The 13,990-nt window shown below is 45.0% G+C and overlaps 1 protein-coding gene across 2 annotated transcripts in view; it reads right to left on the bottom strand.

Moving 5' to 3' along the window:
* ETV5 (ETS variant 5) overlaps window positions 1-12,933 on the bottom strand; it is a 59,337-nt gene extending 46,404 nt beyond the window's left edge. Inside the window, exons 1-5 of one of the 2 annotated variants that reach the window (XM_027538825.1) lie at window positions 12,765-12,933; window positions 9,536-9,653; window positions 9,327-9,414; window positions 9,146-9,193; window positions 9,001-9,051 (exon numbers count right to left, since the gene is read on the bottom strand). In XM_027538825.1, coding sequence (XP_027394626.1) covers window positions 9,001-9,051; window positions 9,146-9,193; window positions 9,327-9,414; window positions 9,536-9,580 — 232 coding nt within the window. In that variant the 5' untranslated portion in view covers window positions 9,581-9,653; window positions 12,765-12,933. Of the gene's footprint in view, window positions 1-9,000; window positions 9,052-9,145; window positions 9,236-9,326; window positions 9,415-9,535; window positions 9,654-12,764 lie in introns of both variants that reach the window. The other variant, XM_027538816.1, reaches the window with a different exon arrangement.
* Window positions 12,934-13,990: the final 1,057 nt, after the last annotated feature.

The following is a 13,990-nucleotide window of genomic DNA, read 5'->3' as shown; positions in this document are numbered from 1 at the left end:
CTTAAAAATGTAACAGGAGGAAACTCAAACCCTAAGGAAAGTGGCTTCCCCTCCGAGAGAATCATTCCTCTTTATCTACAGCTTTGCTGCTCCTAAACGCAGAAACGCATCAAGTGTGTGAAGAGGGCCTACAGTGTGACTTGACCCCTCACACAGAGTCTTACTGGGGTACAGCGTTAGCTGCACAAAATCTAGAGGCAGCCTGGGAAGACTTGGGTAGAGTTTGCATTTTAACAGAATCAGAAAATGAAAAATGGCCCTAGCTCGTTTTTTTCCTATTCACCCCTTAGGTCACCCCAAGGACTCTTAGAACTAATGTTACGGACTTACCTCCCTGCAGGCTGGAGGCTGGTGTTGGGGGCTGCTGAACAGGGTAGGGAGGCAAGAAGAATGGAGTGGTGGTGAGCAAAATACATTTCCCCAAGGGTTGGCTGCGTGCAGAGAAGGATGCCGTGGCTCAGACAGAGGTGAAGAAACAAAAGACAGGGGTTCTCTGCTTTTGGACACTGAGAGCCTAAGAGAAACTGGTTGCTTCTTGCTTCAACAGGAATGTGAATTGAGAAGCGGGGACTATGTTTAATATGTCAAAATACACACTACATTAAAGCCCTATGTTGCTATTTCCTTATTCCCCAAGAAATAAAGATTTCAAGGCTGGTGGGGAAGGAAAGAAAAGGAAGCTGGGGAGAAGCAGAAATGTTCTGACTCTGAGGGTACCCCCAGCACAGTGACGTGATCACCACTGAATTATTCTCTACTAAAATTCAGATTAGGAAACGTGGGGTAGGCCTTCCAGGATCTGGTCTTTACAGTAGGCAGCTGAGTGGAGGAGACATCCCCCCTCTCCTTCTATTCTACCTTTTCTATGGGAAAAGTATAAAAGACCCTCATTAAGTGCCCTTTCAGGCAATTACAAAGCATTTCCAGGCACTCAGCTGAAAAGTGTTTATGTAAGCTAAGTCCTCCTCAGCCCCTCTGGAGAAGCAGCACAAACATCAGCATCCTCTTACACAGCAGATATCTAGGGTTACCTCCTGAGAGGTTTCAAACTCTCACAAAAGGACAATCTGCCCAGGCCTGTTCTTTTTTTTAATAGGGAAAGGACGACATCCTTGGAAAACCAATTTATAGCAAGGGAAATATTGCAGAAAAAAAATCCTTAGAGCAAAACACAAATGCAAATAGCCTCGTTAGGAAGAGCAGGAACTAAGAGATCTCAGTTGAAAACCCTGAGAAAATGGCACCGGATCATTACTATCAAGTTTTGTTTTGGTTTTTAATGGACTGTCCTTTATGCTTATCAAGCCCAGCCATGGTCTAGCCCACACAGTCCTTTTTGGGGTGGGGGTTGTCTGTGAGCTGTTAGCCAAGAGCCTGGGAGATGTTTAGGGTGGGCAATACTGAGGCAAGTGTACCCCTAGAAGCTGGCCTAGTTTTGGAGTGAGGAGGCCACTCTGATTTGGGGGTTCATCAGAGGCTGGGTTCATTCTAGCACTTCCTGAGATGTTCATTTGACGAGGCAAGGCATTTGAGTGCCCAGTGGGAGAGTATACCTGAGGAGCAGTCTGGGAAGGGTCACTTTAAAATGATATGTTTCTGGCCACAGTGGGAAATTAAATGGGGGAGAGACTGCCAAGGAGTAGAGAAGTTATAGCTGGGTCCTCCCATGTTAAAAGGTACATGTGAGTGCTGTGGCAGGCAAACACCCCACCAGTTCTTCAGGACTGGAATAAAGACTGGAGAAGAGGAGGCAGGAATCTTCAGTGGAGAGATAAAGCCTCAGCCCCAAGGGAACCAAGAGATAAAAGGGTAATATTCTCAGATCAAGTCTCAACACCTCTCTCCAGGGAAGCTAAACCACCCTCTCCCATTATCACTCCCTTTAGACAGCTTCAGTCTAAAATGAGAGACAAAGGGGTGGGGGCAGATCGGAGGGTGGGCAGCAGCCCTTCCGCCTAAGCCCAGGCCACCAGCCTGGAAGTTGGAGGGTTAAAAATCAGCACTTAAAAGAAAACTCAAACCCTATTAAGCCCAGGCTTGGAGAACAGGGAGCAGCAGGGAAGCCAAAGGAAACTAATTTTGGAGGTTCTCCAAACTGCCAATCACAAGCATATTTCTAACAGTCCCAGTGTTGTTTGAGTTGGTTGTTTTTCCACAGGCTGCACAATGGGGTCTGGTTATTCATTGAAAAAGTCTGCAAGGGAGCCCCGCCCTCCATTCACAACCAATTTGGAATGCTCCATTCAGGCAAGGGGGGGTGGGGAACTCAGCAGCTCAGCTCGCTGGGGCAGACGGAGCAGAGCCCAGCTGTCGCCGCAGGGACGCTTGCTCGCCCAGCGCGCAGTGTTTATGTAAGAAATTCAGACACTGCAGGCGCCTGCCTGCTCCACACTCTCCCTAAGACTCAGATGGCCGAGACCCTGGCTGAAATCCGCAAGGGTGTGCAAGTCAGCTCCAAGTGAGGTCGGCAAGTGCCCTCTGGCAAAAGGAATCTATCTCGCGCTGCCCACTTCAGAAACTGACTGTAGCTACCAGCTGAAACAGACTTTAGCGGTATTTCTCCTGCCCCCAGGGGTGAGCTGGTTTGCATTAGAGGGCAGCTCTCTCTGGAAGCCAGCCTTTCCAGACTCCTTGCTTTTCCATTCCTATAACAGTATTGGGAGCCACCTCCCCAAGGGAGTGGGTCTCTGGAGACACTACAGGAGTCTGGCTGCAAAGGGGGGAGGGGTCAAGCTATCTATTATGAACAGTTTCACAGTTCCTTTTCCTGGCTTTGCATCCGGCCTGAAAGGTTTATAATACTCCCCCTGAATGCTCATGAGACATCAAAAGAGAAGAGAAGATCTATCGTCTGTGGGTGAAACCTACTCCAAGGGCAACACAAAGTACAAGGCTAAAAACTGGTTGGGTTTCTACTCTTTTCAAACCTTCAATAATCACCCTAAGGAAGATGTTATGAAGCCAGTCTAGTGTAGACTTCGTTTCAAGGGAAGAATATGCTGCTTCAGGAAAACCAGATCCAGGGGATAAATGTTAGCACGTGGGTTTTCCCTCTTTTTCAAAACATATTGGACTATTTTCAAATGTCTTATGTGGACCGCTTCTCACTGCCTGCCCCCACTGCCACAAGCCAGTGAACTCAGATGGTTGACCACTGGAAGCATTTCTCTGAATATAACTAACCAGACTCTCCATTCAGTGCCTTGGCTACTCTGCAGAACAGTCTGAAACTCCTGGCTAGATCTTATCCTGCTCCCTGGAATCTTCACCCTCAGCTGCAGCTTTCGTCTAGATGCCTCCTCCTGTTAGGCAGGTGTACCTCTTTGCTAGGCAGGGCCCCTTTATGAAGGGACTCTTCTCAAGTGTAACATCTGAGTTTCTGAGTTGCTAGTCCACGGTCATTTACCTGCCAAACTCAAAGGTGGACTTAACCTTTTGGTTACACACTCACACACTCGTGTGCGCACCCACTCAGACACACTAGGGGCCTAGTGTCTTTGTGTCTCCTTTATTTTAAGCTGAGTCTTTTACAGGAATGGGACAATGATAGAAACTGACGACCAAAGCCTCTGTTAAATGAGCTTGATGAGTTCACAAAATGGATTTTTAAAAAAGAAACCTAATCCGGTACTGGCATCAGCATGCCTGGCGCTTGTCCAAGAGCTGGGAGCTGCAACATGACAAGACTCTGAGCTCCTTGGACTGCAAGTGGAGAAGCGCTATGTGCCAGGGCACAGATGGGGCCCAGGCTGCCTCAAGGGCAGCCATGTGCCCAAGGGGGGGCTGTCAGCCTCTGAGCCCAGATGAGCTTTATCACAATTAAAACCCCAGAAACATGTGGAGGAACAGTCTCTGGGTAGAGGATTACACATCCGACCCTACCCCACCCCACCAGTGGTAATGTTTTTTCTAGGACTGAAGTTAAAACAGTGATACTAGGTGGGTGAAATGGCAGATAATAGAAATTCTCAGCTTTATCAGACTACCCACATCTTAATCTTAAGGCAGAAGAATGCTGAAAAACAGGGGACAGACTGTAATTTCGTGATGCTGGGATTTTGTTACCTCTGGAATCTACAAAAGTGATCTGCCCAGCAGACACAGGTGTAATTTTCTATCCCAAGTCTTTTGCACCAAACATGGGAGACTGGAAGGGTTACTGGGTTTTATTAGAGGACTGAGAGCAGAGAGACATAGAAGAGGAAGAGAAAAAGTCTGTTGTTTTTAATAAGTCTAACTGAATTAAAGTTAGATGAAAACAGATTTTGTGTAAACACATGGCTCTGTTCAATAAATGGGAATGCTAGGGCTTTGGTTCTTAGGAGTCCTGCATTACAGGGATTTTGGAGGCTATCAAGGAGAGGATTTCAAATCATTTAGCCCTTTCTCAGTGGTAAGGTAGGGAGTGGACTAGCTAACAAAGACATTGAAAGGTTTCTAAAACTTGGAGTCAAATAACCTCTAGCTTTCCTGCTCCTGCTTTAGCTCTGGTTTCTCCCACCTTCAGAGCTATAGGCTCTGGCAAAGGATTAAGTAAGAGCCTCAACTCCCTCAAGCCTCTTATTTTTAAAGTGCCTACTGTTGTCTTTTTCACCTTGTGCTAAGAAAGACTTTAGGATGCTCCTTTCATATACAAATGGCCCAAGAACAGAAAGCAAGTAAACGGAGAGTTTGCTACAGTGTGTCTGGGGCCAAAATGACTGCTCTCTCCCAAAGGAAGTCACCCCTCCCCCCACCATATCAACCTCCTGAGCAGTTAAAAAAAAAAAAATCCAGATGAATAATCTCATATTGAAATGGGATTAAGATCAATATACTTTAGGTTCAAGGGCTGCCATAACAGTTAATCCTATTTCCCAGCCATCTATTGCAAATGTCTTTATGAAAAGTTGATTTTATCAGTTAATTAGCCAGTCTTAGGAAATTACCCTTACTTCCTCCAGTCAGTCCATTCTTTTTGAAGCACAGATCTAAAAAGAACACTTCAAGGGGAAACATGGCCATTTGGATTTTAAAACCATTCTTTAAACTATATTTGTTTAGAGATCATGTTTTAAAATAAGATTTTACCGTGTCTTCTCCTCAACGTAAAATATTTTAGTTCTTCAAAATGCTGACAGGTATAACAGTCACAGTATCACACTGAAACGAGTGAAATTTTAAAAACTCAAAACTTAAATCTGCATTTAAAAACACTATGTATATATGCTAGAACCTAGTAATACCCTAGGTTTCCCTGAGGGCTCAGCGGTAAAGAATCCACCTGCGATGCAGGAGACACGGGTTCAATCCCTGGGTCAGGCAGACTCGCTGGAGGAAGAAATGACAACCCACTTCAATATTTTTGCCTGGGAAATCCTATGGACAGAGGAGACTGGTGGGCTACAGTCCATGGGTCCCAAAGAACCAGATTGAGAAAAGAGACTAATACCCTAAGATGCCCAAACAATCAGTTCAGAAAACTGAATATTAAGGTGTCCAAACAAACAGTTCAGAACACTGAATTATCAACTCCTACCCATAACCCAACACTAAGCACTTTGATTTTCCATTATTATCCTCGGTTTCGATTTGCAGCTAATTCTGTAAAATGTAGTACACACTTATTTACTGGCCCAGATTCCGTGGCTTGGTAGCTCTGTGTGTTACTGCACACGTAGCTAAACACATTTGTAAAACACAGGATACATAGTGTGTACACACACAAACGTCTTTTGGAAAACATGTCAGTTTTCTGATTTTTCTGTTTTATCATTTCTCTTTCTTTCAAACCCTATGCAAAAAACTCAAAGCACCAAGGTACTGAGCAAGTTTCTTGGGACTGTAGAATGAAGAGAACTACGGATTAGACTGGGCAGCCCACCCTCAACCAGGCTTTCCTGAAGGCCAGCTCCAGGCATCTGAAATCATGAGGGAGCCTCTGAGTGTGACAGTGCCCTTGGCTCTGCAGCTTTGTGACAGCTTCTTTAAGGACAGGATTTTATATACTTTTCCTCCCTCATTTTACTTAGCCCCTCCCATTTGCCCCTAATCACCAGTGTATCTCCAGCTGTCTGGACCTTATATTATCCCCTTAATAAAATGAAAGGGTTAGGCAAGACCATCTCTAAAAGGGACTTGTAGCTCAAACAATCTGGGATCTTCAGGGTTATTTATCAGGATCAAGGGACAATGGGTGGCAAAGGCAGAACCCCTATGTCTATAGGTGGCACTTTTTATTCCCTTGAACATGACCTTTAAGAGATTCTAGGGGGGATACTTAACTAACTTCTGTATTTGTGAAGTAAAGGGAAATCTATACAACTAGAAGTAGGCTGGGCGTTTCTTTAAGACTTAAGAAATGTCTCACCTCTCTTTTAACTCTTAAGAACAGTGGTTTCATTTATTAAAAAAAAATTTATGAATGGATGCCTATGGGTAGGAACCAAAATCTGGAAAATATAGAAAAATCTCTTTAGAAGCTGAGCTGATAGCGTTTACCAAAAAAAGTAAGCCATCATCTTCAAACCTGACCTTCTAAAATAAGTTACCCACATTACTTGGTATTTCTTTTTCTCTCACATACATACCAAAACTCTCACATTCAACATGGAAAACTAGTCAAGTCAACAGTAACAAAAAAGGTAGACTACTACTCATGGCAGGTCACATAAGAGTATTTGTTACAAATGTTTCAGCCACCCTAGGGGAGAGATTTGCTTTACCCAGCAAGTGCAAGTTTGGTTTCCAGTTCATTGATCCAGTGATTTAAACCAGTTCGTAAGATTTTATTAAATTTGCATGAGCTTCTCCTACTTCCCTGGAACAGTCAGGGCTCTTCCAGAAGGGGGCTGGAGTGGAAGCTGATCCTCAATAGACTGTGAGAGGTACTCACAGAGAAAGGGTCTGCCCAGCCCTGGGCTCTGCCAGCTCCCGTGAGTCTATACTGCCTGTCTCAACTGCAGTGAAAAGTCACACATATAACAGCAAAGAGACATAGTTCAAGAATACACCTCCCCACATCTGTGTTCCTGCCTAACCTCTGTCTGAATCTATCCTTCTTTCGGCTCCATCTCTAGAAAGAAGAGTCGGGGGTGGGGGGGGGGGGGAATTCTCAAAGACTCTCTGAGGCTACTCAAACATCTGCTTTATCCTTAAAGACAGAAAACCCCAACCTTAAGAAGTTAAAGCAAAAAGCAAACAAAGAAACACATCACACTTGGTAAGCAGAAACATCTCCCAAAGCAGCTCCATTTTAGGTATGGCACTTTAAAGAACTTAGCACGTTCTATTTGCCGAGCAGGAATTATTTCTAAGAAGCCAGAACACATTTATTGATTCCTTTACTGAAGCCTCTTCCTGCAGATAAATATCTATCCAAATATCCTGTCTGCTGACATCTTTCTCTAAGGAACCTACCTCTGCTTCAGCACATGAAATCTATCTGAATGCAGTCATCTCACCTCCCTTCTAACTCTTTTGGGTTATAGAGAAACAAACAAAAGTGTCATAAAAGCATTTCAAAGAACCTCTGCCAAGAAAGCCTCCCAAACAGACTGCAGTTTATGCTGCTCTGAGCAAGAACTGGAAAGGCTGGGCCAAACTGTCAACACAGAACAAAGTAGGATTACAATCCTGTCTTTTATCTTGCAAACACATGCGCGAGCGTGCACACACACACACACACACACTCACACACTTTAGGTTATCTTTCTTTAGCCTTTCAGCGGCAAGTTTCCCAATCATTTGAAAGCAATCAGAGGGCAATAATTAACATGCATTTACTTTCCTATAGAAAACATCCACACCAAGCTGTGACAAAGCTAAGGTAACCCTGCATCTGTGAGTTACACTTTGTTCCCTTTTCACATTTCCTAGCATCTCCCCATGAATATGAGGCCTATCATTAAAGAATGTTTAGCTAGTACCTCTGGCCTTTCATGTATTGATTTAGAACACACAGCTTTTACTTAGATCCAAAGATATCCTCTCTCCCAGTGGCATTTTTACACACACACACACAAGATAAAACAAAGCTCGGAAAAATGTGTTGGTGCAAAATGAGAAATCAAATCCTTGCCTGGCTCAGGTGCTTGCTATTATAAACTATGACTAAGACACAAATTTTTCTATGATGCAACTCTCAAGAGGCAGCATTTTCTCCAGGCCTCTCTTCTAAACCTGCTCATTCGCCAGTGACTAATGCTCTCTAGAGCTGCCCTGTGCTGCTCAAATTTCATCAGCCAGCTTTGTCCTTGATAGCTCTGCCTGGACCATAAAAGCTCCCAAACCTGTTGAGGACAGCCCCCAAAGATCAGTGCAAAGCTAACTGTGCCCTTGCCAGTACCCTAGAGCTGTTTTCTGAGCTTCCACAGCATTTGTTATCTCAGTGATATGAGCACTTAAAGACCATTTTAAGTAAAGGTTTTTACTCTTTGAATGATAGTCTTGACAACTACATGAAAAATAAGTGTAAATCAGGTCACTTCTGTGACCATTTTTGGGTCAACTTTGAGCTAGAAAAGAAATTGACAACATGTTGGGTGAAGCCACAATTAACTGGAATCTTTCATTAACTATTTTCTGCACCTTTAAAAGAAAAAAAAAATGTCAGGCTCATGATTTCTATCAAGGACCTAATTTATAAAAACCGAAAAAAACCACTGGAAGAGAATGTCTGATTAATGGATGCTTGGTCCAGTAACTTATATATAACTTTAGTTAACTTGAGAATTAGGATTTTTTGAGCTTGAAGTTTTGCAAAATTCTTTAGGCACAAATTTTAAGATAAAATCATGTTTGGTAAATCTTACCCGCAATAAAATAAAAGCACTTTAGAAATAACTTCAGTAAGGAACGAAACAAGAGTTTGGGGAGGGGGTTAACTCTGAATTATTAAAAGAAACCAAACACATACCACTGTCCAAAGAGGCTGGCTACAGCTGAAAAGTATTCTAGACACGGATGATCAAGGACCAAACACTCTCAGAACACATGTGCCACCACCAGAAAGGTACTTACAGTTATCAGACTGAAAATCTGGGACAAACTGTTCGTCATCAGGAACTTGTGCTAGAAAAGAGATTTTTTATTTTAGATCTTTAAGTTTTATTAAAAAGCACAGTAAAATGTTTTATGTGGAAAACAGAACAGCCAAGAAACTTGCCTTCAGCTAACCAAGCCTCTTGAAGTTGACTGAGATCCTGAAACAACTCTGGAATTGAAAACAGAAGACACCAGAATGAGGAGAATTCTCCTAGGGGGAAGAGGGAAGAAGCTGGCTGTGTGCTGCAGTTTTCACAGGGAGCCATATGAACAAGCCACAGCAGAGGGGAGAGCTGCACTACCTTCAGAATCATGAGCCAGATCTGTGTCCAAAAACTTCCTCTTTCTGTCAATCACAGGCCGCCCTCTACTCTCCTCTGACCGAGATTTCTGAAAGAGGCCAATAGACAGTTAAGACGTAAGTGTAGTAAAGGGGTCCAAAGGGGGCTGTGCCATAAGACTCACGTTCGAAGAAGGAAGACAAAACAAACCAAAAGCCACATAAACTTACCCCTGGGACCATAAAAGGGACTTGTTGATCATAAAACCCATCCATGGTGCTTCCAGCGTCTCTAATATCACTTTGGAAGTTCTCAGCATTGAGCAATTTCTGGGGGGAAGGGGTCCTCCTGTAATAGGAATTTGGGAGATTTTAGCCCAGGTGAGGGGAAAGAAATGAAATGATTTTATATTGCTTGTTCTTTTAGCAATGTTCTTTTCTGTGGGAAATCATTCACTTTCTCTGAGGTACTTAAAGACCACCACTCAAGGTGTAAGCTTTATAGACTAACCTGGGCTTGATTAAGGGCATCAAAGATGCATGGTACACTTAGTGCCAAATCCACTCACCTAGTCATTCTTTTAATCTTTTTTATTTAATTATTAAGATTATAGGTTTACTATCATCTGTCTCCTACCAAAAAAAAAAAAAAAGGACCTTATTTTCATCTAAAAAGATGATTTCAAGATTCTTTCTGTAAAAAGATTCCCCAGGGTGTTTGTAGTGTTAGGGTTTTTTTTTTTTTTTTTAAGACAATTTAATTTTTGATAATACAGTGACAGGAAGTAAAGAAACTGGGTTTAAGCATACCAAATTATTTGCAATTAAGAATCTGACATACATAGTGCTTCTAAAAGTATTTTGTAGGTCAGTTGTAAAGAACTATATATAGTTCCAAGAATACAAGGATCCAGAGATATACTTATCTTCAGATACAACTCTTAATTAAAACTTAAATCTTTTGTCCAAACAGATATAGTGTTGGTAATGTCACAGATCTCTCCATGGCAACTCACAAAGAAAGCTATAACATTTCCAACTTTTAAAAGAATAAAATAGCTAAGAAAACTAATGCATAAAGTTAACTAAATTCCATTATACATATTTTAAATGCATGTCTACCACAGATCTTTAAAAATCATTAAAAGTAAAAGTTTCATGGAAAGAAAAATCTGTTTATTATAGTGAAATCAATTTTTCTTACATGATTTAGAAAATTAAACTGTTTCAGCACTGTCAAGTATTGGGTTTTGGAAAGAGAGGCTGGGGATCCAAATGGACAGGAGAGAACTGTTTCTAATTTGGGAGGTATAAAGTAACAATGTCAGGAAGGTACCATTCTTCAAATAAAAATGAAGTTAGGTCAATAAAATGGGAGAAATATTAATTTCACTCACCCCAGCTCTAAGCAATTCAAAATAATTAAGGATAAATCTTTTTAACTAGTATACAAATTTTAAATAGGGAACCTTTTCTCAGTGGGCAATGGCACCCAATTTGCTTTTCATACTATGTGAAGCATATCAAATTTTTGTATGTTAGTATACAAGGAAACCCTTCACAGCCAGCCTCCCCTCCACACCTTAGTCCAAGTAATAAAATATTTTCAAAGTCAGAGGGAGAGAAGCAAAACTACACACTTCGTAACTTCCTAGAAAAACACTCCAGGTAGCTTGCCTGAATGCCTTTCAAACAAGCGCTAAAAAGTTCAACATAAAGTTTTCTTCCCAAATGTCACCAACCCGTAAACAAAATCAGAGAGGGCATCAGCAGCGAGTTGAAGGGCAAGAAAACGAGTTCTCTGTAGCCTTCAAAAATTTGTCAGTTTAAATAAATCATGGCCTTAGAAAGTCTATAAACGTCTATAGGAGAAGTGGACAACGGGTAGGAGATCGGAGGGGGAGATATTTTCAGAGACTCACAATGAAATACGACGCAAAAATACTTCACCATGAAGAGCAAAAATTGTTTTTAAAAAATTAAAAAAGCTGTTATAAGCAAACCCAAAAGAAGAGGTATCGAAGGTCTTTAAAGCAGCTCTCAAAGTTCAAGGGCTAGAAAAATCGCGTTCAAAGTATACATATTTTTTTAAGCTTGAAGGGAAAGCTCGAATTCATCCAGGAGTTTAGACCACTTCCTTTGTGCCCCCCCCCAACCCCCACCTCCCGGTACCCCCAGGAAAAACTTTAACACAGCTTAGCGGCGCGATCGAGGCCCCTCCCCCGCGGCGCGCAGCGAGCCCGGTTTTATGAATGAGAGAGCGAGCCGCAGCCGCCACATCAGGTAAAGGCTGTAACTGGATCCCTCGCACTGGGCCCCATTCACAAAACAAGACACACTTCCACCCAATTCCCAGCCTTCTCCATTCATGAAAACTCCTTCAGATGAGCCCCCGCCCCCACTCCCAACGCAAGCCCTGCCTCCGACGCAGGCCCCTCACCCCAGCGTTTTAGGAAGAAAGCTCAATGCTTCATTCACAAAAAAAAAAAAAAGGAAAAAAAAAAAAAGCCGCAGGGAGCAGCGAGCCAACGAAAGAAACCCGCTTCATTCATAAAGTCACCCACATTCATAAAAACGAGCTGCGGCGCCGGGAGCTACCAACCGCCTCCAATCCTTCCCCCACCCCCAAAACCCTTCCAAACATCTCTCTTTGGCACCCCTCCTCAATCAGGAGTTCGGCTCCCCCCTAGAGGTCCCCTCCCCTCTGAAAATTCGGTCAGATCCCTAATCCAGCTCGAAGCTCCATCGTCTCTCCATCCCCCTCCGCACCCATCTTTTTCTTTTCCACCATCCCCAGGCCGCGGTTCTTATGTTCCCCGATTTCTCCAGAATCGCCGGCAACCTGACGCCCTCAGTCTGCTGGGGGTGGGATGGGGGGGATTGGGTGTCCGCTTTCCACAACCTGAAACTTGCAAGGCCTGCATAAGTTCCTGGCCGACCCCTAACGCCACACGCTGCACATGCCTATGTCACTTAACCCTTCCTGGTACTGGGGTGGGGGTGCATCACCTCTCAAACATTCCCCCTAAGCTGCTTTCTCCCTCATCCTCCCCACTGCAAAGATCGGCGGAGTGCCTCTTCTCGCGAGCCTCCAAGTCCCCTCGAGGTTCTCAGATCTCCAGAGACTGTAAAGACCGCAACTCCGCACCCCTCCATCCCCACCCGGGAGCCCCCGCACCTCGCGTTCCCGCCGGCCTCCCCCGCGACGTGCGGAAACCCGTTCTCCTCGCGCTCCGGAACCGTTAGCCGCCCCCGTCCGACGCCTCCCAGGAACCGAACCGGACCGGGCCCCGGGAGGGGAGGGGGGAGGTGAGCTCCGCGAGGGAGGGGGGCCCAACCTCGATTTAAAAAGTGCACCCCGACTTTGAGGATTCTGAATCAGCCAGTGAACTCTAGGCAGCTGGGCCCTTCCTGGACACCCCCCTCAGAAGCCCCGGTTGTCCACTTGACGCCCCCTCACCTGAGGCGGCGGCTCTCCTCCCCTTGCAGCGGCCCCGGGGCGCAGGCGCGCTCACGCACGCGCGCACCGGGCCTGGGAGCCTAGGCTAATGGCTGGGCCGAACCGCTCCGGGGACACTGAACCGCTCCGCGCACCAGCGGCTGGACTCTGCGCCGCAGCTGCCAACCAGGCTGGAGCGCTGGCCCGGCCCCCAGCGGCCTGCCGCTCCGCCCTCTGCTATTGGCCCGCGGCTGTAGCCCAGCCGCGTTCCCATTGGCCCGAGGCCGCTCCAGCGGCTGTCCATCGCTTCTTGTTTACCCTGTCTGCGGGCAAATCCAGCCAAGCCGCCCCATCAACTCCGGTTCCCATTGGTCAACAGCGCGTCCCTCCCTACCCCTCAGGAGTCTGTTTTGCATAATTTATGCAGTGGGGGACCATTGACCAATCAGCTCAGGCTTGTTTATATAATGAATATAAGGACGTTTTTCATTCATAAAAAACGCGACCTGAGGGGGAAGCTTAGCTGAGTCAGTGAAGCACTTAAAGGGGCAGAGAGCCTCGAGGAGCCGCCGTTCCTTCCTCGCAGCTCTCTCTCAACTTTTTAGCGAGGTTTGGCTCTTTCCCCTTTCCCATTCACTCCTACTTCTCTCCCCCAATACCCCCCACTCCCAGCAACACCCCCGCCAGGATAGGGCTACTGGGCGCCAGTCGTTCGCAGCTGCAGAACCAAGAGAAGCTATCATTTTAGGATTCAGGCGAGAGGAATCCGTCATTCCACCCAGAAAGAAACTCGCTGACCGACCTGGGCGTTCGGCCCACAGAAACACAGAAAACGGAAACCGAGCTCTCTAATCTTAGTTACCTTTAAGAGAGGCCTTAATTTCCTTTAACTAGGTTTCCAGTGGGGGAAGAATAAGCAGTATCTTCCTTTTAAAATCTGAGCTCTCAAACAGATTTTAGTTACTATTTTATGCTGGCAGGCCAAGGCCCAACCAAATCTCGATTTCTCTCCACGTTTAATTGCAGTTTATAACCGCCAGAGTGGGTTTTAGGACCCGAGATGAGAGAGGGTCGGCGCTCAAAGAAATCCTCTCCAGAGACGACGCCAGTCAGTCAGCCGACCTAGAAACATAAATCCCTCCGAAAGGGGCTTACAGAGGTAGATCGCCTGCCTCCCTCCTGGGGCTGCTGTTTTCCATTTAAGTGTTGAATGCAAGATGGTGTATTTGCGAATTAGATCCCGTGCA

The sequence above is a fragment of the Bos indicus x Bos taurus genome, chromosome 1 (genome assembly GCF_003369695.1).
Source record: "Bos indicus x Bos taurus breed Angus x Brahman F1 hybrid chromosome 1, Bos_hybrid_MaternalHap_v2.0, whole genome shotgun sequence".
NCBI classification, from domain to species: Eukaryota; Metazoa; Chordata; class Mammalia; order Artiodactyla; family Bovidae; genus Bos; species Bos indicus x Bos taurus.
The sequence above is the reverse complement of the archived record's forward strand: the minus strand, read 5'-3'. Positions and strand labels throughout refer to the sequence as shown.